The sequence below is a fragment of the Capsicum annuum genome, chromosome 12 (genome assembly GCF_002878395.1).
Source record: "Capsicum annuum cultivar UCD-10X-F1 chromosome 12, UCD10Xv1.1, whole genome shotgun sequence".
Classification (NCBI taxonomy): Eukaryota; Viridiplantae; Streptophyta; class Magnoliopsida; order Solanales; family Solanaceae; genus Capsicum; species Capsicum annuum.
Genome location: NC_061122.1, coordinates 131,257,715 through 131,281,095, shown reverse-complemented (window position 1 = coordinate 131,281,095; position 23,381 = coordinate 131,257,715). Strand labels below are relative to the sequence as shown.

Sequence of the window (23,381 nt, the reverse complement as noted above, 5' to 3'; positions counted from 1 at the left end):
CCTAATACATAACTATGTTATGCCTAAGAATAGAATAACTGATGTTATTTCAAATCTGATACATAGTATAGTTATGTATATAAGACATATTTATGAAAAAGACAGTTTATTTTGCTCCTTAAATGATTAACTTTGCTTTTAACTTTACAGGGATGAAATATCGAATCAAAGAAGTTTCACTTCATTCTTTGCATATCGGTAGTTCATGCAACCATAAATTTGGAACACCGAAATTCCTCAAGGGAATTGCAATGTTCATCATCTTGATAAAATTTAACGGAAAATAAAGCTTCGAAAATTTGAAAAAGAAGAGCTTGGGAAAACAGAGCTTGAATGATCGAAGTGAGATTTTTTTTTATTGTGCTAATTGATTTGGTGTTTGAAATTTTTGAAATTGAAAAGTTGTTACTGAATTTAAGGGCTTCATTAATCGCACATTAATAGATAAGATGTTAATTATGTTCTACATTAAAGGAAGATACCTTTATTTTCTTAAATATCGCTTAAATAATTATATCTGATACATAAGATACTAATGTATATCAGCATTCAGTTATGTATATGAATAATTAAAATCTGGGAGAGAAAATTTATTGAAAAAACTGAAAGAGAGGGTAATTAAGAAGCAAAATAGTGGAATTTATGAAAATTGCCCCTGTTTATAATATAATTAGAGATTCATATAAAAGTGATTGTTTGTGGACCTCCTTTTTTTCTTTTAAGCCTTTCTTTACCCATTTATTTCTGTTTTTCCTCTACTTTTTTTCACCTTTTCTTTCCTCTTTATCTCCACTTGCAGATTAATCTTCATAATTTCGAGATCTTCCAACCTTTTCTACTTATAAATTAGGACAGATTGTATTAGTTAGTTTATTCTTTCATTTAGAAGTAATATTTTAACTCTTCAATTATCTATATCTACATCTATATACATAATCTATATCTAAATCTATAATCTATATCTATAATATATTAAAAGTGTGAAGGGCCTTAAAAATATTGTTTGAACTTTTTGCCCTCCTTTAAAAGTCTTTACTTTAGACAAAATCGTTTTTTCATTATTTTTTTCTAATATTTAAGAATTAAAAATTAATTAAATGTATTTATGCTTATACCTTTTCTAACTAGAAATCATCATAATTAATGACAACTATTAGTTTTTTCATTAGTTTAAGAATTTTACATCAACTAAATTTGATTTTAAGAGATTTGAAAAATCTAAAAATAAATATAAAAGCATTAGAATAAGAAAAATTTAAGAAGTACCAAATTTGTAAAAGTTTTAAGTATGTAATAAGAATGAATCAAAGATATTGTAAAGATTTGACTTTAAAAATAAGGAAAGCTTTTAAACATAGAAAAAAATAATTGTACCACAAATATGATTCAAATTGATATGTCTCTCTTAGCGTCTGACAGCAAGGGAAAGAGGTACTGCATGACAAATGTAAAAGTGATGATTCATCAATCACTTGAAACTTCTGATGGTAAAATATATATGTGCTTACACTAAAATATATGTTTATGTTTACATTATTATATTAAAGTGTGAAGGATCTTTGAAAAGTGATTTGAACTTTTACACTTCATTAAAAATCTCCTTAATAAATAAAATTATTTAATTTTAAATAATCAAACATTATTCGTGTGGTTAAACTAGTTAGATATTTCTATATTACATAAACGGTGGTTTCGACATGGGTTCTACATATCCAGAAAATTTCATTCAAAGGATATTTTTGTCATTGTACTCTACAAGTGATATGTGTACCCATTACAATTTCCTAAAAAAAAGTGGCAAAGTGCACTGTTCTCCATATCTATTCCTATGGTATTTCTCTGTTCAACAAGAAACAAGAAGAGTAAAGCTAAGCTGCAATTGTTTACTCACAGCACTTGATTGAAATTCGATATCTATCGTATACTAATTTGGTGATTCTAACTGATTTTGATTGTTGCCGAATTAGCTAAATCAATATAGATCACACCTTTTTTTAATTAAAATCATTTAATTTTTGTGATTTAGAGCTATTGGTTTTTGAATCGGAAAGTGTTTAGTTGTCGATTAATCGACGAGCTGTTTCACGATTCTGAAAAGGGTTTTATGTTTTGGGTGGAAACTCGAAGTCGAGAGCGGGCAGAGGCCACCTCATCAGTGCCTTCTCACGGTAAGAGTCATGCTCTCTTGATGGTATTATTTTAGAAGTAGTAAATAAGAGTATAGTATAAAATTAAACTCACCATAGCCCCTTCAAAGTCAGGTACTGTTGTTGTATCTATTTTGTTTATTTTCTGTTTGGCACAGTAATTTTCAATTGACCTTGAAAATGAATTTTGATTTCTTGAGTGTAAATGTTATAGATTTCGGAACAATGCATATGACGAGAAAAATAAGGTGCTATGATATTTTTGAGAATTCAAATCTTCTTTTCATTTGTACTCTTTGCGCCAATTACAGGTAATTGACAAAAATTATATAGAAATAAGAAGAATTATTAAAGATTTTTTACGAATATTCTTTGCCAATGTCCATGGCTGACCCAGATGGAAAATAGGTTAACAGGCTCGGGAGAAGATTATCCATTTTAAAATTTGAAGCCCCTCAGGGATTTTGAAGGGAACAAAGAAGGTTCTGAAAAGAGTAATAACAACTGGTGACAAGCAAAGCATTTCATTTATTTGATGTAGGTTGTATTGATTGCTTTGTGATTTCTTTTATACGTGTGAAAAACTCTATCAAAATCTCAATTGGTGACAATTATTTGTCGACATCTATTTAGGTTTTGGTTTAACTATTTCAATTCCCTAAAAACTAAAACCTAACTCATCATTTGGGTATTGAACAGACTTCAATTAACTGATTTTGTAGTTATACCTGTGAGATTTATATTTTAAATAGGCAAAATTTTTGCTCATGTTCTAAGCTATCATTAGGTATTAAAACAAATTGAATACAAACTTTATCAAGTTATGCAACTAGAATCCCAGTTGCAGAGCAAAGCTGAAAGCTGAATACAAGTTTTAATTTCTAATTCTTGTTACTCCTATTACATAAGTGTGGATAATGTCTATAAATGTTTCTACGTTCATTTTTTGTTTGGCATAACTTGTTGCTTGTTGTTTTCATCAATAACCACACCACAATTTGGGGTTCATTGTGGAAGAGTCACCACTCACTAGTGGAGTTACAAATGATGCAAACAAATGATCAAAAAAAGTTATTACACAAGTGCTGCTGGAATTGAAGCACCTGAAGCTTCTGCTGACCTTATGAAGGCCAATATTTCTCGCAAAAAGTCTGCCGAAGGTTAGAGTTCTCTATTAAATTTCAAGTTGTTACTCCTCTCATAAAAATATAGTATGTGTACTTTAATCGTACCGATAATCCATTTTTCTGATAATGGAGCTTTCACAATTCTTTGTTGTTTGCTTTTAGATTGTATTTATATCACCCAAAGTTAAGGCAGACCATCATAATACTTTTTTAGGTTACCTGCTACTTTTCTGGTGAGTTAAAAAGGGAAACATTGTAAGTGATAATTCATATACCCGAGCCCAACTTGTCCTACTGTTTTGGACGGGAGATAATTATTTTGTGTGGGTTTGAAATCTATGCTAAGGACCAGATGTTAAGAGTGTTTATCGTCTTTTTAACCTATAAACACAGAGCATTTTTATTTCACGAGGACTGCTGAAATTTCACCCGTTCTCCTCTTTGAATTTTGGTCAAGAATTTGATTATACTGGAATAAGACACCTCCTCCATTTTTTCTTGGGTCAATGTAATATTAGACCTTGACACAAGTCAAAGGTGTTAATTTTTTCGTCCCTTTGTCAACCACCAGCTTTTTTCCAATGTGTTATGAATGTATAAGCTAATGAAATTGTGTGTATGATGACAAAATAAACCCCATATGCAAAAGGGTGTTTTTCTCATCTTGCATGTTGCTTTGTAGGTATACTTGATACTTGCATGCAGTGTGACCATCTGTTTTAAATTTTTAATATTTATTTTTTCTTATCAATCTGATCAATCTAAATGCACATATGCCAGTTGAGATAGAGTGACCTGGTAGGTTGGTGGGAGGAAACAAATATAACAACAACATCATATCCTGTGAAAGATAACAAATATCCTATAAAAATAGTTGAGGTATGAGTAAGATGACCCAGACACCATGATTTAAAAAAAATGAAGGAAGAGGAAAAAGGTGGTGAATTATGAACTCAAAATTATTGTATATTTTATTCCCTCTCATTTTCTTTCCTTGCATATCCTTCTATGATATCTTCAATTTCAGAAAAGTTGAATTCAAAATAATTAGTAGTATTCTTTGAATTACAAGATCTACCGGGTTTCCTTAAGTTTTCCAGCTTCATGGCTTAAATTCATGAATTTGAGGTTATTATTTTTCGCCGGGGGTCTATCAGAAATAGCCTCTCCATTTCTTCGAAGGTAGTGGTATGAACTGTGTACATCTTACCCTCCCAGACCCCACTTTGTGGGAATACACTAATTTTATTGTTGTTGTTGTTGTTGTTGTTGTTGAGGTTATTATTTTTTCGCTTTCATTATTAATTTATTTGTTAAAATACATCATCCAAAGGAGAAGTATTTCTTTCTATGCATCAAGCGGTATATGAATCCCTAATACCCAGAAATTCATGTACAAAAAAAAGAGCTTAGTTTAATGAGTTTAAAGTAATAACCAGCCTTGAGTATGAAGCCTATTGACGGCATCATTAAGGTATTGTATAATCTTTTGTGGTTTTTAGTTTGAGAAAAAAGAGCAGTTACAATCATGTATTGTTTTACTTCTATTTAACGACAAAAGAATATAACTTTTCTTTAGCTATATATATGTGTGTGCATGTTGAATTTAGTTGCTGATCCCCATGCTATCTCTAATTTTTGTTTCTATGGTAATTCCTCCATCTTAAAGTCAATTTGATGGTCCATTCTTCAATATCAAAATATGAGTGATACAAACAATCACTTTTTGGAATCATTTTGTTAGAATTAGACGATAAACCCATATGAATTTACTTTGAATACAACATGCAAATTATTTTCTTAAGTTGAACCTGAATTGATAACTGGGATGACAAGACAACAACAACATATCCAGTGTAATCCCACAAAATCTTCAACTCTCTCCGACTACTGCTACAACCAAACCTAAAGGTAGTTCTTTGTAATTCCTCAGTCTTCCTCTTCTCTCTCTTTATCCATTTAATTTTTATATTCGAGCTATAACGTTCTAATCGTCATATATCGTCTTCAATTTTATCTTCATCTTTAATTTTGTTTCTCCCACTTTCATATTTGGATGAATAAATTTATAAAGTTTTTATGTCAGATTTGGTTCTATGAATTTATAAAGTTTTAATTTTTTTATGTGGTACTTTGAAATGTACAGGAAAGAGGTGTTAACACTGATTAACATGGCTACAAAAACTAATCTCTTCCTTTTTCCCACAGTTTTGGAGTATTAGAACTATGACGAACTTGGATTTTCTGTTTCCTATTTCTGAAGTTACACTATTGTGAGACTTTTTGGATGGAGAACTTCTGTTTTAAAATCTTAGCTTATTTTATTCCTGCTTTGCTTTGAGCAAATGCCTTCTTTTACTGGCATGAAGTTGTAATGAAGCATGTGCTTAAGTGTGAGGATTATACCTTTGTTTTCAACTAGAAGTATTAAATTGAAATGACAAACTTGCCTAATGGAGAGCGATTTTCTTTTTTAATATCAATATTAGTTATAATGCTCCTGAAAGAAGGGTAGACTGCAAAGGTGCCAAAGAAGTGAACAAAAGATCTGCTCCTTCAGAAAATGCAACCAAAAATGCCTAAACTGCTTCAAAGCATGTCCCCCATAATACTAGAAGAAATGATGTACCTCATGTAAGCAGTACAAGTTTATCTGGTAAGATCTTCAGGCCAGCTTCGAGTGGAGGAACGTCAACATATTCTGAAACAAATCGTACTGCACATAAAGAATAGGTAGTATTAAATGATCAGAAATGATTTTGTTTGAACTACTGAAGGCTTATTACTATCTTGAATGCAATTACAGAGTTCAAGTTAACAATGAATAGCCTTGAAAAGGAAAGGGACTTCTACTTTTCAAAGTTGAGGGACATTGAAATCCTGTGCCAATGTCCAGAGATTGAAAACCTATCTGTACTATTTCTATTCTTTATCAGAATAGTCGATCCAATTTTTTTATAGCAGCAACATGAGCGTATTCAATTTTGTTTCAACTTATAGGTGGTTGAAGCAGTGAAGAAGATCTTGTATGAGCTTTGTATCTAAATTATCAAAAGGCTAATAATGTTGGGCTCGTGCTGACACGAGTCATGCCCCCTAGTAATGATAGAAATAGCTTATTCCGATAGGAAGCACTATTTTCGACTAATTTTCATGGTTTCCAATAAGCTTAAATTATATTTATATGTCTCATCCTAATCTTCTTTATCTTGATATAGCTATGAAAATAATAAATTTAACTAATCGAATCTACAAATTTAAATCCACTTTCATAAATGAAAGTTAAATGTTGAAAGAGATTAAAATAAATTAAAAAGGAAAAGAAACGGATAAAACTAAATTATATCCGACATTATATATTATATATAAGAATGGGTGGTTTCGACATGTCAGTTTTAGGTAATTGATGAAAATTGTGACGATATTATGGTCTTTGAAAGCATTTTTGCAATAGTAGTTTGCTTAACAAGATTGTCTTTTCTGTTAAGGCATGTAAACTTTATCAATAAATCCAAAAAAATGTCAAATCTCTTTTTTGCTAAAATTACATGTCATGTCCTAAATTGAAATGTCATTGTACACTGTGGGCCCATCGTGCTTTTTTTAAACAAAAAAATTATACAAATATATAATTTATGTTTCTAATATTATAAAAAATCTCAACTCCCTAAATATATTATAAAAATTTTAATATATACACAGAATGTTAAGTATATGTCAGCTATATTATGTATATTAATAGAAAGAGAAAGTAAAGTAATTAAAAAAATAAGAGAGTGTAATTACTTCCAAAAGTATTGATATTTATGTTATTTATACTTTTTCAAATTGACACGTGCATAACCATATATCTTCCATTTGAGTTGGGTGAAGGATAATCACTTATTTATACCATTATTTTGTCATCACTAATTATATAAAGTACTAATAATGAAATTTAATATTTCAAAATATGATTAATAAATTTGAATTAGTAAATAAACACAAGAAATATTTTCTAAAAATATAAGTGGATTTTACTTATCTGTATGTGTATGTATATAAACAAAAAATATTTGAATTATTTCAAGATTAGATGTTTCAATTTTTTTTCCCCCAAATTTTACATAAAAGCAAAATTCGCAAAGAAAATACTGCATTCGTATGTTTTGTATAATATTTAATATTCAAATTTTAATTATAAAATATTAAATTAACTTTAAAAATTAATTAAATTGACTCTTATTTATTTATATATTTGTATATATTATTTTATATATAAGAATTGGTGGTTTCGACATGGCAGTTTTCTGCCATTATTGACAATGGTATAGGCTATTTGGTCATTGCACATTGTAATATTCGTGTCTTGCAATTAAATGCTCAAAAGTTGTACTTTCCTGCTAAGCTGTCAAAAGCATCCAATCCTTCCATTTTGTACTGTGTATTTATAATAATTTTATTATATCACTTCTAATTAATTATTGTAAGTCATTTAATATATATCTGCTTTGTTGTTTTTACGTGATTTTATTAAATCACCTTAATTAATTATTATGATCAAACATTATGCCACTTAAATTAAAATTGAAAAAAAATATTATAATCACAATAATTATAAGCTTAAATTATTTTAAAAAATATAATTGGCTATCAATGCCACAAAAATTTGAACTATAAAAATAATATATGTTATTTGAAAGTTACATGAAAAATATTATAAATTACAATAGTTAACAATTTAAAAGATCTAAAAAAAAATAATTTGCTACATATTTCAAAAAAAAATATGTAAAAATTACTATAAATCACAATAATTAACAATTTAAAAAATTTAAAGGTCAGCATGCTTGCTTTGACACAAATTCATTGATCCTTTTTCTTGCCTTCAATTTTTCCTCCATTTTAATTTGTTTGTCTTATTTTTTTAATCTATTATATATATTTTTAAAAAACGTAAAAATTCCTATAAAAGCAATTAATTAATTAAAAAATTTTAAATATATAAAATATTTGGCTAAATATCACAATTATACCAGTTCCACTTAAATTGGAATAGAAAAAAAAATTATAAATCACAATAATTAAAAAATAAAATTATTTTTAAAATATAATTGACTATCAATGTCATAAAAGTTTGGACAAGGAGAGTAATGTATATTATTTTAAAATTACATAAAATATATTATAAATTACAATAATTAACAACTTAAAAAATCTATCAAAAAAAAATTGTTATATATTTTACAAAGTATGTAAAAAATTACTACAAATCACAGTAATTAATTTCTTAAAAAAATTTAAAATATATAAAATATTTGACGACTCTTAAAATTATATATGTGTCATAAATTGGAATAAAAAAAATATTATAAAAAATAATCTTACAACTTAGGATCCGATTGGTATCAAATTTTAAATATTTATTTTTTAAATTTAAAATAAGCTAAACATTATCGATTTTCCCGTCCCCCTAGTTGTAATATGGCAAAGACATAAAGGGGTGGCGGTGTTACTTAATGGAAAAAAGGTTAAATTTATTTTTTTTTTACTTTGTGAATTAGTTAAATATATTCTTTATCATGTTTTGGGATTAAATTTATCCTTTTTGTCAGATTTTAGGCTCAAATCTATCCCTTTACTGTGAAAAATTGGCTAAATATATATCTTTCATCATATTTTGGAATCAAATTTATCCTCAATGTCATACTTTTGGGGTCAAATTTACTCTTGTCGTTAAGAAACTTTTTACATGTACCCTTTCTTTAATTAAAAAGACCAAATCAATGTTGAATGTCCCATTTTTTAAAAAACAAAACACACTGTAATCTAATTCGTCCAGCTCGACTCGAGTTACAAAAAAAAAAAAAAAAAAATATACCCTCAGTTCTGTTGATCAATTTTTCTCAATAAGATTAAGCCACTGAATAATTATCATTGCATAACTCATGAAAAATAGATTTGTATCAGTGTAAACACAAACAAATATACCCCTTCTTCAGTTCATGAATCTTCATCAGTGGAGAACTCATGAAAAATGACACTTAGTGGTCAAATGTAATAAATTAAGCCCACTGGATATTTTTCTGAATGGTTGAGTTAAGATGTCACCTTATATCAATTGTGACATCTCTCCATTCTAATATCTTTATATACAATTTGGATCAATATAAAATTTTCATTATTTCATTTGCTCAAAAAACTTGTTCATTGATTCTAAAATATAAATGCACATAGAATTGCATAACAAATTTTAAAATTTAAACATAACTGAAACAGAAGCAGAGTTTGTAATAGACATTCTCTCTAGTTTCATGCTTCTGTGTTATCCCATTTCATTTTACTTTTGTTCATTTATAAACAACCCATCAATGCTACACATTGAAAGAGAAGTATATTTGTTCATTTAAAAAATTCGACCAACAGAACTAAGAGAAAATTATACTTTATTTGTGTATTTTTGTGGGTTGAATTGAACGGATTCAGGATGTCATTTATTTTTTAAATATGAGTTATTTAACGTTGATTTGAACTTTTCTTTTAAAAAAATACATATGAAAAGTTTCTTAACAACGAGGGTAAATTTGATTCCAAAGTATGACATCTAGGGCAAATTCGACCCCAAAGTATGACAAAGGATATATTTAGCTAATTTTTTAAAGTAGAGAGTAAATTTAGACTTAAAGTATGACAACGAGGGTAAATTTAACCTCAAAATATGATAAAATATATATTTAATCAATTTTCAAATAGAGGGGTAAACTTAACTCTTTTTCCTTACTTAATATATGGCAAAGACATAAAAGGGTGTGTGCAACTGGCTTCATGTATAAGAGAGGCATAAATCTTTGTGGGTTAACTTTTTAAGAGCTAAATATTGTCAAAGATCAAATCTTATTAGCAAAAAGTGAAATATCGGTTAATCTCTTACTTGAAAGAACATGATGATCAATAAAGTTAAAGCTGAAAATTACATTCAATGATAATTAAAGTCGAAAAATTGTAGTTTTCGATGGGATGATTGGCTTGGAGTAGGGTCTATGCTTTGCACAACAACTATATATCAAGGCTTGATAATTTTAGAATTTCGAACTTCCTTGTTGATGACAGGTAGAATGAAGAAAAGGTTAGACAAATGCACCTTCTTTTCTTGCTCATAAAATTCTTAACACTGAGTTCAAATACCAAAAAGGTACAGCTGATCGGGCTATATGAAAGTTGAATTTTAGCGGTAATTTTCCTTATTTTTCAGCGTGAAATTTGATAAGAGAGAAGATTTTATTTGACATAAAAACATACCTTTTAAGATATCTTTTTTTTTTTTTAGGGGGGGAGGGGGGTAAGATGTAAGTTACCTACTAATGACAAAATTCTAATGTAAGTTACCTACTAATGACAAAATTCTTACTTTTGGGCATGAATCAGTAGCTTGTTCTTGTTGCTATAGGCTGAATTTCGATATGATGGAGCATATTTTTGTTATCGATAATTTTGCTACACATATTTGGAGGTATTTTTCAGCTTGTTGGGACATACAACATGACATCACTTCTTTGAGAAATCTGTTGAAGTGGTGATTACTAAATATAATAATGAGGTTCGCAAATGCATTCTTCAAGCAACACCTATTTTTATTTGTTGGAATCTTTAAAAAAAATCAGATGTACTAACAAATATGAAGGAAAGAAATCTAATGTAACTAGAACTAGATTTTCCATTATTAGAGATATTCACATGTTATTGAGCACTGGTTATCCATATATCTTTTGGTTGAATAATTAGAGTGACTTAGTTCGCTTTATTGATAATTGTCAACATGAGATGAAACTTACTCAAATTTGTTGGACCAAACCTTATCATTTTATGGTAAACCTGAATACTGATGAAAGTGCTCTAGAAAATCCAGAAAAAATTAGAGCTAGTACATTCTAAGAGATAATAAAGGCAAGTTGATTTTTGCATTTGCGGCACCTCTTGAAGTTGATTCCAACAATCAAGTGGAGGCTCAGGCAACTCTTATTGACATTACTTGGTGTATACAACAGGGCTATATTAGAATGATATTAAAAGTTGATTTTGAACTTCTAGTCAAGTAGCTCAAATGTGATATTACACCATCTTGGAGCATTTGCAGGTATATTAAGGAGCTACATGATCTCATTAGTTTACTTGATTACTTTAGATGTTTTCACATATACAGGGAGGCGAACTTTCCAGTAGATACTTTATCGAAGCATAATCATAAAGTGAATTCTACTCAGTATTATTATGACTTTCATCACCTTGTTTAGGAGATTAGAGGATTTTTCACACTTGACAAAATAGGCATGTCTATCTTTAGAAGGAGGAAGTTGAAATGCATCAAGAAACCACCCTAGATGGAGTTGGAGTTCCTTGCACTTGTTATCTTTTGTTTCATTTATCTCATCTCATCATCTTCATCTACACTAATCTCTTTAGTTTATAGCTTTTCTGTAGTGGCTTAGTTTTGTTTTGATTTTCTTCTTACTTTTTAAGGAAAAAGTCTCCCCTATTTATGCTTTTCTAGATTATATTGTACTAAGAGTAGTCCTCTTCTAAGTGCTTAGATCTAGATTTCATTTTAAGAATCGGTGATGAGTCGATCGATCTTAATAGGCTAGTTGACTTTGAACCATCATAGAATCGGAGATAAAATCTATGTCCCCCTCGTATTTCTTTTCTTTTATTTATGATAAGGTTTGAGGGTGTGCGGCTCAACCTCTGACCGCCACGGGATGTGAGAGCCCGGATAAGGTTCGTTTCTCGAAAAAAAAATGTTGCCTGATTTGTTAGAAGGTAGGTTTCGTAAAATATTTAAAATACTTCAGCAAAAACTTTTAAATTTTTGAATCAAAAGTCACCTCAGAGGGGTCCTTATGGCATTTGCCTTTGCAATAATACATATATCAGATTGCACGGGAAAAGAAAATTGTTATACGCACCAAACAGCCAACATGCACCACGTCTTTCTACACGGACGTAATAAGCAAGCAACAGGTTAACTAAATAGCTAAAATAGCGGTAACAAGGTAAACACAACTTTATCCTAAGTGGACAAAGGCCATTTTTTAGTTTTCTACTGTTCCTTTCTTTCTACTGCTGATATTACATGCATAAATAAAAAAATATTAGTACACTCAGAATAGGTATTGTACCCTTGACATTCAATTGCTGGTTAGAAGGGGGTGAAACAATATTTCAATTACAACCGCTCATAGCAGCCACTTCCAATTCAGTCATGTATCAAACGACTCGGAAAAGAAGAGAAATATCAAAAAATGAATCAAGATAGACCAAAAAGAGTCCAATGTATACGGGAACAAGAAAAGTACTATCCTATCAACCAACAGATGCGATACAAGAAAAAAATAAGAAGACTCCTGTGAGCGGACAAAAATAGGACAGTGAGAAAGTACAAGTTGCAGCCAAAACATACAACACATGTATATGAGAGCGCAACAAGTACAAAGATTTTGCAACACAGGAGGATTGAAGGCAAACAAAATAGATTACCTGAACAAAGACAGGCCAATCTTTACTCTCTATTACCGCCATGTCTATCATGAAAACCACCAATATTCATGAGCCTCCATTTACAAACCAATTGTATAACACCAAGCAAAAAGGACAGATTAAAGGACTCATAGTTAACAATTAGAGTGGCATACTCCACTGATAAGCAAAAATCAACTAAGTGGATTTTAAAGGCTTGACCATACCATCCATCATCTTAATTTCCATAGCAACATGTGAGAGTACACACATGCCTAAGATCATCAATAGAACAGTCTAGCCTCTGTAGTACCAGGAAAATGAAACTATAATACTGATTTCAATTCGCTCATCGATATTCAACCAGGAAAAATAGAGATGTACATGTAGATTGACTTTCAGTCTTTCACTAATAGTAATATTTAAGTAAATGATGAAATGCCTAGCTGGAAGCAGTAAGAAAGCCCTGCAACCAAGTAATGCAATTAAAATCTAAAGCTTATGTCATTACAGAAACTTCATATGATGCATGCTTAAAGTCGACCAATAAAAACTTAGTATCAGAAATGAATCCCTTCCATCATTCAGACATCAAGTGTGTACAAAGTAAATAACTATTGTCAACCTAGGCAAACCAAAAATTGGATATCACAGTCAAATACATATATATTATACAATAAGTTTACACCGACAATTTGCAACATGAGCAAGGTTAACATAAACAAGACACACGACTGGCAGTAAAAACTAACATAAACTGGGCAAACGTACTGGCAAAGCACACCTGTGATTCTTCTAATCAAATCATCGCAGCATAGATGATGATTCTTCTAATCAAATGATTGCAGCATAGACGAAAACAATCTCTGAACTTCATCCAAGTAAGAACACACCGGAATTCTAACGCTTAGTGACAGTCACCCAAAATACTTTAATATGTGAGCAGAGATGACCAAAGATGGAACAAATTTCAAAGCAATAATAATCCAGCACATGTCTACAAAAAACTCTTAACGCTTAGTGACAATCACCAAAACTACTTCAGATAATATGTGCACACAGATGACAAAAGATGGAAACAACTTCAACACAATAATAACCCAGCATGCGTCTACAAAATGCTCTAACGCTTAGTGACAATGGCCAAAACCACTTCGAATAACATGTGCACACAGATGACAAAAGATGGAAACAACTTCAAAGCAATAATAATCCAGCACGTGTCTACAAAAAACTCTTAAGCGTGTTATCTTAATGTAAGTTTCTTTAACGACTTCCTTTCTATCGTTATGGTCTTTTTTACTATTTTCTCTTCTACTATGACTAAACACCTTAATATTTGTACCCCAATCAAAAAACACATCAGAGTGAGAAAGCAAAGACAAGAGCGAAAGTGGCATCAACAACATTCAATATCTATACATCTTTAAGAATTTGGGTAGGAAGCCTTTTCCCTTGTTATTTAAATCAATACATCAAACTTTGCTACCTTCCCAAATCAATACATCAAACTCTGCTAACCTCCCAAATCAATACATCAAACACTGCTATCTTCCCAAAAACATCAGCACACAAGCAGACAATAACTCAAATTACAATGATACCAGGGCACTATACAAACCATGTCGACACATCAGATTAAGATACAAATAAGATCCCTTCTAAAAAGCAAAGGAAGAAAAGACATCATTCATAAGCGAAAAATAGCAGAGCCAGATCTGTAATTATTGCATCAAGTATAAAACTTCCTAATATCTTCTCCAAAAACTCCTCTATAGAGAAACCTTTTTATTCCATTTCCCTTGTTCACATCGAATCAAAGTCTAAACATACGCAAACATACTAACAGATATGAAAACGAACTTTTTTCTTTTTTTGGAAGGGATAAGAAAACAAACTATTCCTAAAACAGCAATCCTCTTATGGAGAACATAAGCAGTAACTTCCAAATAACCAAAACACGTAATAACTACCGCAGAAGAAGCTAGTCATGGATTCCATTCTATTTTTGACTGTCCACAGGTCTATCATCCCATTTAACATCAAAAGATCAAACTCTCCCACAACCTTAAAAATATTAGCACAAGCAGAAATACACTCAAATTACACTATTATCACTAAACCATGACCCTAAAGCGCTCTCCCAATAACAATGATACAAAGGTAATTAAACTACCAAGAAAATTCCACCAAGAGTAAAGGAAACCATTAAATCAACAGAGAATTCCAATCATTGGAATCTTGTATATTCCTATGTCTAACTACAAAAATTTTCCAAATCCCCATCCCTAAAGCTGGCTCTTTTTTACTTGATTCTTTTTCAAAATAGAATCAGACACCTAAAATTAACATCAAAAGATGATAAATATATGAAAGCAAATTATAACCAGAACAACAGGCACAACAACAACCACATAAAAAGCGCAAGCAGCAGTAACTTCCATATAAACCAAGAAACATATGACAACGATTACATCACCAGAAACTAAAAGTAGTGGGTTCGATATTATTCATTCCCACAAAACTATTATCTCTATTCAATATAAAAAGAAATTTCACTTCTTGAGACTGCCACGGATACCAGGTTTCGGCTTGTTGCTTGATTCAGCAGAAACAGTAGCATGAAGATTATTGAGCTTCGTCTCATCGAAAGCAACCTTAGGATGTTTAGCATCATGATGGATCTTCATTGACTTGACATCAGGTGCAGTAACTTTGCAAAGTGGGCATTCAAGCTTCGCGTGTCCACCTTTGTCTACACCAGACCTGTCGGCTAAGCCAGCCTTGCCTCCGCCCCTGTTGGTTGTGGCAGCATCGATCTTTGCAGCTAATTCTTTCGCCGTATGCTTCTTTGGCTTTGCTTTTCCCGTCATGGTGATTGGATAGGAGGGAGGGTGGCTACAGAATTCGCTCTCAGAGGCGGAAGAAACTGGGGAGAGAAAACCCTAGGGTAGATTTTGTTTTGTATTCGAAGGGGATGTGTTTTTGCTCTATTTATTCCTTCTTTTTTCCCCTCTAAATTGTCATGATCCGGACGGAATAGGTACGATGCTAATTTTTTTTTTTTTTCTTTTTGGTTAAAGGTACGATGCTAAATTTGCGGAAAACGTTCAACCCTCCGTTTGTTTGTTTTTTTAAATTACATAAATCCAGACATAATTATCTTCTCTCCTTTTGTTTCAAGGTTTCAATTAAAATTTTTCCCTTCTTGATTTTAATTATTCTTATACATTATTATTTATGTATTTGAACTAACTAAATTTAATTATAATTAAAAAATAAAATATCTACATTAAATGCATAACACAATTAACTCTATATTTATGAAATTGTGATTAATGGATCCCTTAAATTTAGTAATAATTTTTCAATTTTAAAATTTTAAAACTCTGAAACAATTTCAACGATCAAAATTAGAGATTAAGAAATGTTGGATTAATTATTACATCCCCTGTAATACTATACATTGCAAATCAATATTAGTTTAATATATAATAAAACTTAAACAAAATTTTTCAAAACTTGAAAATATAAAACAATGTTTCATATTCATGTCTAATATTCTTTCATATACATAATAATGTTATGTATATAGCCTGAAATAAACACACCTTGCTTTGTCTAATAGAGTCATATACATAATTGTGTTATGTATAACATTGTTAATGCATGACATATACATAACTTTGTAATGTATACAACAACAACAACAACAAACCCAGTGTATTCCCACTTAGTGGGGTCTGGAGGGGGTAAGATGTACGCAGTCCATACCTCTACCTCTGATGAAGTAGAAAGGCTGTTTCCGAAAGACCTCCGGCTCAAGTCACGAGATATCACACAAACACATAGTACAGCACAGAAGCAGATGACATAACATAGATACGGTACCCATAAGGAATATAAAACAGAGTAAAGCAGGAATGCAGGAATATAAAGCAGAGGAAAGCACACAGATTCGTAATAAACATGGAACACGAAACACGAAACACTGAATACGGAATCATAACAGGAATACACCCCCACCAATTAATTCCCTACACTAGCGACCCGAACTGGCCCTAATCCTCTGCCGTAATTCGCATCTTCCAGACCTTCCTATCTAGGGTCATGTCCTCGGTGAGCTGTAACTATTCCATGTCCCGCCTAATCACCTCACCCCAGTACTTCTTCGGTCTACCCCTTCCCCGTCTAAAACCATCCAACGCTAGCCTCTCACACCTACGGACCGGGGCATCCATGCCCCTCCTCTTCACGTGTCCGAACCATCTCAATCGTGCTTCCCGCATTTTACACTCCACTGAAGTCACACCAACCTTCTCCCGGATAGTCTCATTCCGAACTCTATCCCCTCGGGTCAGTCCACACATCCAGCGCAACATCCGCATTTCTGCCACCTTCATTTTTTGGATGTGGGAGTTCTTAACTGGCCAACACTCCGCTCCATACAGCAAGGCCGGACGGACTACCACCCTATAGAATTTGCCTTTAAGCTTGGGCGGCACCTTCTTATCACACAGCACCCCCGATGCGAGTTTCCACTTCATCCATCCCGCCCCAATACGGTGCGAGACATCCTCGTCAATCTCACCGTTACTCTGGATCACGAACCCGAGATACTTGAACTTATCCCTCTTCCCTACCTCCTGTGCTTCTAGCGTCACTCCTACCTCATTCTCCCGCCTCACGTCATTAAACTTACATTCCACATACTCTGTCTTGGTTCTGCTCACCCTGAACCCTTTGGACTCCAGAGTTTGCCTCCACAACTCTAATTTCTCATTCACACCCCCTCGAGTCTCATCTATCAGGACTACATCGTCTGCAAAAAGCATACACCACGGCACCTCCCCTTGGATACGCCGCGTCAACACATCCATTACTAACGCAAACAAAAAGGGACTAAGAGTAGATCCCTGATGCAATCCTGTCAGGACAGTGAAATGCTCTGAGTCTCCTCCCGCCGTCCTCACCTGGGTTTTCGCTCCCTCATACATATCCTTAATTACTCTGATATATGCCTGCGGTACTCCACTCACCTCCAAGCATCTCCAAAGCACTTCCCTGGGGACTTTGTCGTACGCCTTTTCCAGGTCGATGAACACCATGTGCAGATCCTTCTTCCTCTCCCTATACTGCTCCACCAACCTCTGTACCAGGTGGATTGCCTCCGTCGTCGAGCGGCCGGGCATAAATCCGAACTGGTTTTCCGAAATAGACACTATCCGTCTCAGCCTCACCTCGACCACTCTCTCCCATATCTTCATAGAGTGACTCAGTAACTTAATCCCCCTATAGTTATTGCAACACTGAATGTCCCCCTTATTCTTATAGAGGGGGATCATGGTACTCCACCTCCACGCCTCGGGCATCTTTGCCATCCTGAAAATTTCATTGAACAATGCAGTCAACCACCTTACACCAGCCTCTCCAACAAACTTCCAAAACTCCACCGGTATCTCATCCGGCCCCGTCGCCCTACCCCTTCGCATCCTGCGGACTGCCTGTCTAACCTCGTCTACCTTAAAACGTCTACAATAGCTAAAATCCCGACACTCCCCTGAGTGCTCCAGTTCCCCTAACACAATAGCTCTGTCCCCCTCGTCATTCAAGAGCCTATGAAAGTACGACTGCCATCTCTTCTTTATGTGACCGTCCTCCACCAACACTCTACCGTCCTCCCCCTTAATGCACCTCACCTGATCGAGGTCACGACCCTTCCTCTCCCTAGCCTTAGCGAGTCGGAACAACTTTTTCTCCCCTCCTTTCCCCTGTAACCCTGCATACAAGCTCTCAAAAGCGGCCGTCTTAGCTGCCGTGACCGCTGACTTCGCCTCCTTCCTCGCTAGCTTGTACTCTTTCCTGTTTACCCGCTTCTCTTCTTCGTCCTTGCTTTCCACCAACTTAGCATACGCCTCTTTCTTGGTCTCCACTTTCTTCCCCACCTCTTCATTCCACCACCAATCCCCCCGATGATGTCCGGCCCGGCCCCTAGAAACACCCAATACCTCCCTTGCATTCTCCCTGATGCACGTTGCCGCCCTGTCCCACATAGTATCCACGTCCCCCCTACACTCCCACACCCCCATTCCCGCCAACCTCTCCCCTATCTCCCACGCATTCACTGGCGTCAAGCCGCCCCACTTAATTCTCGGTCTACACTCCTTACTCCTCCTCTTTCTATTCTTCTTTATACCCAAATCCATAACCAAGAGCCTATGTTGGGTCGAAAGATTCTCACTTGGGATGACTTTACAGTCTTTACACAACGCCCTATCCCCTTTCCTAAGCAACAAAAAGTCAATCTGGGTCCTGGCTATCGCGCTCCGAAAAGTGATCAGGTGCTCGTCCTTCTTCGGGAAGCCCGAGTTCACCACCACCAGCCCAAACGCCCTCGCAAACTCCAATAGGGTCGCACCCTCTTCATTTCTCTCCCCAAAACCAAAACCACCATGCACATCCCCAAAGCCTCCCGGTAGCGCCCCGATGTGCCCGTTGAAATCCCCTGCTACAACAATCTTCTCCAAACTGGGCACGCCTCTCACCACCTCCTCCAAAGCCTCCCAGAACCGCATCTTCTCCTCCCCCTCCAATCCCACATGCGGCGCATAGGCACTACACACGTTCAGGGTAAACCCCCGAATGACCAACTTAATAGTCATCAACCTATCGTTGATCCTCTTCACCTTCACTACCTGACCTCTAAGCTCTTCATCTACCAAGATGCCAACTCCATTCCTACGCCTGTCGCTCCCAGAGTACCACAGCTTGTAACCGTCCATATCCCTAGCCTTAGACCCTACCCACTTGGTCTCTTGGACACACGCAAGGTTGATCCTTCTCTTCCTAAGAATCTTCACCAGCTCTATGGACTTCCCCTGAAGGGTCCCTATATTCCAAGACCCAACCCTCAGCCTACCGTCGCTATCCACGCGCCCCCCACTACCCCCCCTCGGCCAAACCTTGGCCTCCCACCCACTCCCGCTCTCTCCCCATCTCCCGCCCCCGCCACAGCCCCACGCCCCAACCCCCTCGGACATGACCCTAACCACCCATTACCACCCACAGCCACAACTACACGAAAAAATAGGAAAATATAAGGATATACCCGGTGGCAATATCAAAGCAGCAGCAAGGAGATACAAGGCACACACACGTTCAAAGGAATACTCCCGAAGCAAAACTAAGAAGCGACCACAGCAACAGCAACAACAGACAACAGACAATGTTCACAAATCCCACGCAAGTCAAGGTACACGGGCTACTACGAGCATAGTACTAAGAATGGAATATGAAATAATGAACTAAAATGCAATATGAAATAACGAAATAACAAAGGTTAGAAGTCACCGGATTTCGCTTGGGGCTGCGGCTGCTGGAGACGGCGTGGCGGGTGCAGGCGGGGGACAGTATCGGTAGGGGGGGGTATGAACAGCTGGGGGGGGGGGATGAGCAGCTGGGGGGGGAGCGCCGGCGGGGGGTCAGGTCGGGTCAGCGCCGGGGACCGGAGGTCGGAGCCGGCGGTCGGATCTGGTCAGCTCCGACGTTCAGCGACGGCGCCGGGGACCGGGGGCCGGTGAGCTTGGAATGGAGAGGGGGTAGGGAGAGAGAGAGAGAGAGGGAGAGCCGGCGACCGGAGGTCGTAGCCGGCGGTCTGGTCAGCGCCGGCGACCTTAGGTCGGAGCCGGCGGCCGGATCGGGTCGGCGCCGAAGGTCAGCGACGGTGCCGGGGACCGGGGGCCGGTAAGCTGGGGGTGGAGAGAGGGTAGGGAGAGAGAGAGAGGGGGAGAGAGCCGTTGGGAGAGAGAGGGGGAGAGAGCTCAAGGAGAAAAGAAAATGGACGTTGCTAACTACGATCAACTTTGTAATGTATATATTTTGAAAATATAACAGTCCAAAAGTGTATGTTTTCAACATATATACATAACAAAATTATGTATATGGTTTGATTGTCTTATGTATAACACTGTTAGTGCATAACATACACATAACTTTGTAAAACTTAGTAATACACATATTCTGAAAATACAACAGTCCACAAGTGTCTGTTTTCAACCCATATATATAACAGATTTATGTATATAGGTTGATTGTGTTATGCATAACACTGTTAATGTATAAAATACACATAACTTTGTAATGTATATTTTTTAAAATAAATAGTTCACCAATGTTTGTTTCACCACATATACATAACAAATTTAAGTATATGGGATCATATACATAATAATGTTACGTATATGACATGAATTAACAACAAATTCCATACATATGTATATAGTGTGACATATAAACTCTCGACAATGTCAAATTCCACACATATACATACCTTTTTTCTTTCTCTTTTTTCTTTTCTTCTAATAAGAATGATATAACCAACATCGATCTAAACTTTCTTGTGCATCTTACCACGTATAAGACAAAATAAGATTTGTATGTTTGTTCTTTATATATGATTTGGACAGCTCTTAGAAGACGGGAAAGGAAAAAGGCAGGGAAAAGGAGGAAAACGATACTCTAAGAGCATCGATTTAGGATTCAAAACTCGGATGAGGCGGAGATAGTTTTTGATTCAATTAGTATAACTATCTTCTTTCACAAAATAATCTTTCTTGTTCGCCACATAACTCAAAAATCACCATAACCAAAATCTTCCTTTTTTTTTCTCCACTAGTAGATAAAATAGCTACTTATAATAATGGTTACCATATTATTATTATTATAATAATAATAAAATCTTCCATTTTTTATCATCTTCTACGTTACCGTCTACAGCGAATCTCCAACGTACGGTGACACTTCTGCTACTGGTAACGCGACCCTTCGTTATTGAGGTTCCGACTTTGATGGGATTTCGCTAACCAAGATCAAAATAGACTCTTGTCATACCCAATCGCTCCGCCACCCGATTCCAGTCAGACCTAAATGACCAGCGACTCTCTTGTTCACTCTCTGGTGGACTGCTCTGCCGGCAACTCTTTCTCTGTCGGCGACTCCTTCTTGAACCGCTACAACTCTTGAACCACTGCAGCTCTTGAACCATCAACTCCTTCTCTATCGACGACTCCAGCGAACCATTTTTGTCAACTTCTCGCTCTTCTTTTTCTAACCCCTTGCAAGTACTATAAGTTTAGATTTGGCATACCTTCTTAAACGGTGACAAAATAATTTTAGCGACTATTTCTGCCGTAAATTATCGGAATTCATCGACTCAATCAAGTAAACTGATCCAGTTTAGATCAGGTGCACTCGCTCCATATTACTAGTCGTGTATATAGCTTTCTTGATTTTGGTGGTTGCTACTGTCTGTCTTGTTTACTATTCCTATTTCGATTCGATTTTATCCGCATCTCGGCTTACTATCTTGTTTATAGGTGACGATTTACTTGTGTATTTCTTGTGTATTTTTGTATTTCATAGGTAGTGTTTTACTTGTTAATTCTACTTGTGTTTTATCCATTTGTGTTGTTATTAGTAGTTTTGTAGTATGGGATTGATAGTACTTGTTTGGTTTGTTTTGTTGTTTAAGCATTGTTCTCTTAGTGTTACTGGTCTGTGTTGTCTCTAGTGGATGTGGTATATGGTGTTGGCGTGGGGTCATGTCTTCAGGTAGGGCTTGGGTTAGGGCTGGGGTCAGAAGCGGGGACTAGATGAGGGTTAGGGGCAGAGGCAAGGGTAGGAGGTAGGAAGGGTAAAGGAGCTAAAGATGACTATAGGTTGAGAGTAGGGTCGTGGAACATAAGGTCTTTATCGGAGAAGTCATTAGATCTAGTGAAAATTCTTAGGAAAAGGTGAATTAATATAGAATGTATCCAAGAAACCAAATTGGTAGGTACTAAGGCGAGGGTAGTAGATGGTTATAAGTTGTTGTAATACCCTGTACTTTTTCCTAGCTCAATTTAGCTCCTAGAATATCAAGGGTCAACTCTAAAAGTGAATAAATCTTTATACATGTGGAATTTTCCAGTTCTAGACCTGCCAGTGTGTAAATAATTGAATCAACTTTCCAACGATACCAATTTTGCCTCAATCCCATACTCGGTTAAGAAGTTATAGCGATTTTAGTAAAAGTAGTAGAACACTGTGATAAGCACCGCATCACGGTGAAGGAAAAATTTACAATTGTCCGATTTCTAGTGGAGTGCCACGATTAGCCCACGTCGCGGAGAAGTTTCAATTCCCATTCGTCCCTTTCCAGTAGCTCAATGAGATTTGCCTGTATTGCATCAAAATTCCCAATTGGACAGACACCGCATCGTGGTAGAGTGCAAAATGGCACTTGTCCTTTTTTAATGATGCAACACGATTACGCTGTGTCATGCCAGAGCCCAAAATGGTGTTCGTCCTTTTTCCAATGAGCCACCGCAATAGAGGCGCATCGCGATGGTGTGCCAAATCGAGATTTTTTCCAGTTCCGAGTAATTTTTACAAAGGGTAATCTAGTCATTTTCTCAAGCCCCAAATCCTGAGAAACAAGGAATTTAACTGATCCTAAGCATTATATGCATACTTTCCACATAATTTCTCTCAAAGAAACCCTAGAACATCAACTCTTAATCCCCAAGAAATCCAAATTCCACCATTATTTTTCCAAGATAACTCAAAATTAAAAATT

The 23,381-nt window shown here is 35.1% G+C and overlaps 1 protein-coding gene across 1 annotated transcript; it reads right to left on the bottom strand.

Annotated features, from left to right (window-relative positions):
* Positions 1–15,181: 15,181 nt before the first annotated feature.
* Positions 15,182–15,889, bottom strand: LOC107851393 (protein METHYLENE BLUE SENSITIVITY 1). The gene has a single exon (XM_016696392.2). The coding sequence runs from the start codon at positions 15,637–15,639 to the stop codon at positions 15,322–15,324; it is 318 nt and encodes a 105-aa protein (XP_016551878.1). The 5' UTR covers positions 15,640–15,889; the 3' UTR covers positions 15,182–15,321.
* Between the last annotated feature and the right edge of the window lie 7,492 nt (positions 15,890–23,381).

Coding starts and splice junctions, on each gene's coding strand:
- LOC107851393 (XM_016696392.2), bottom strand. CDS start 15,639: ATGACGGGAAAAGCAAAGCCAAAGAAGCATACGGCGAAAGAATTAGCT.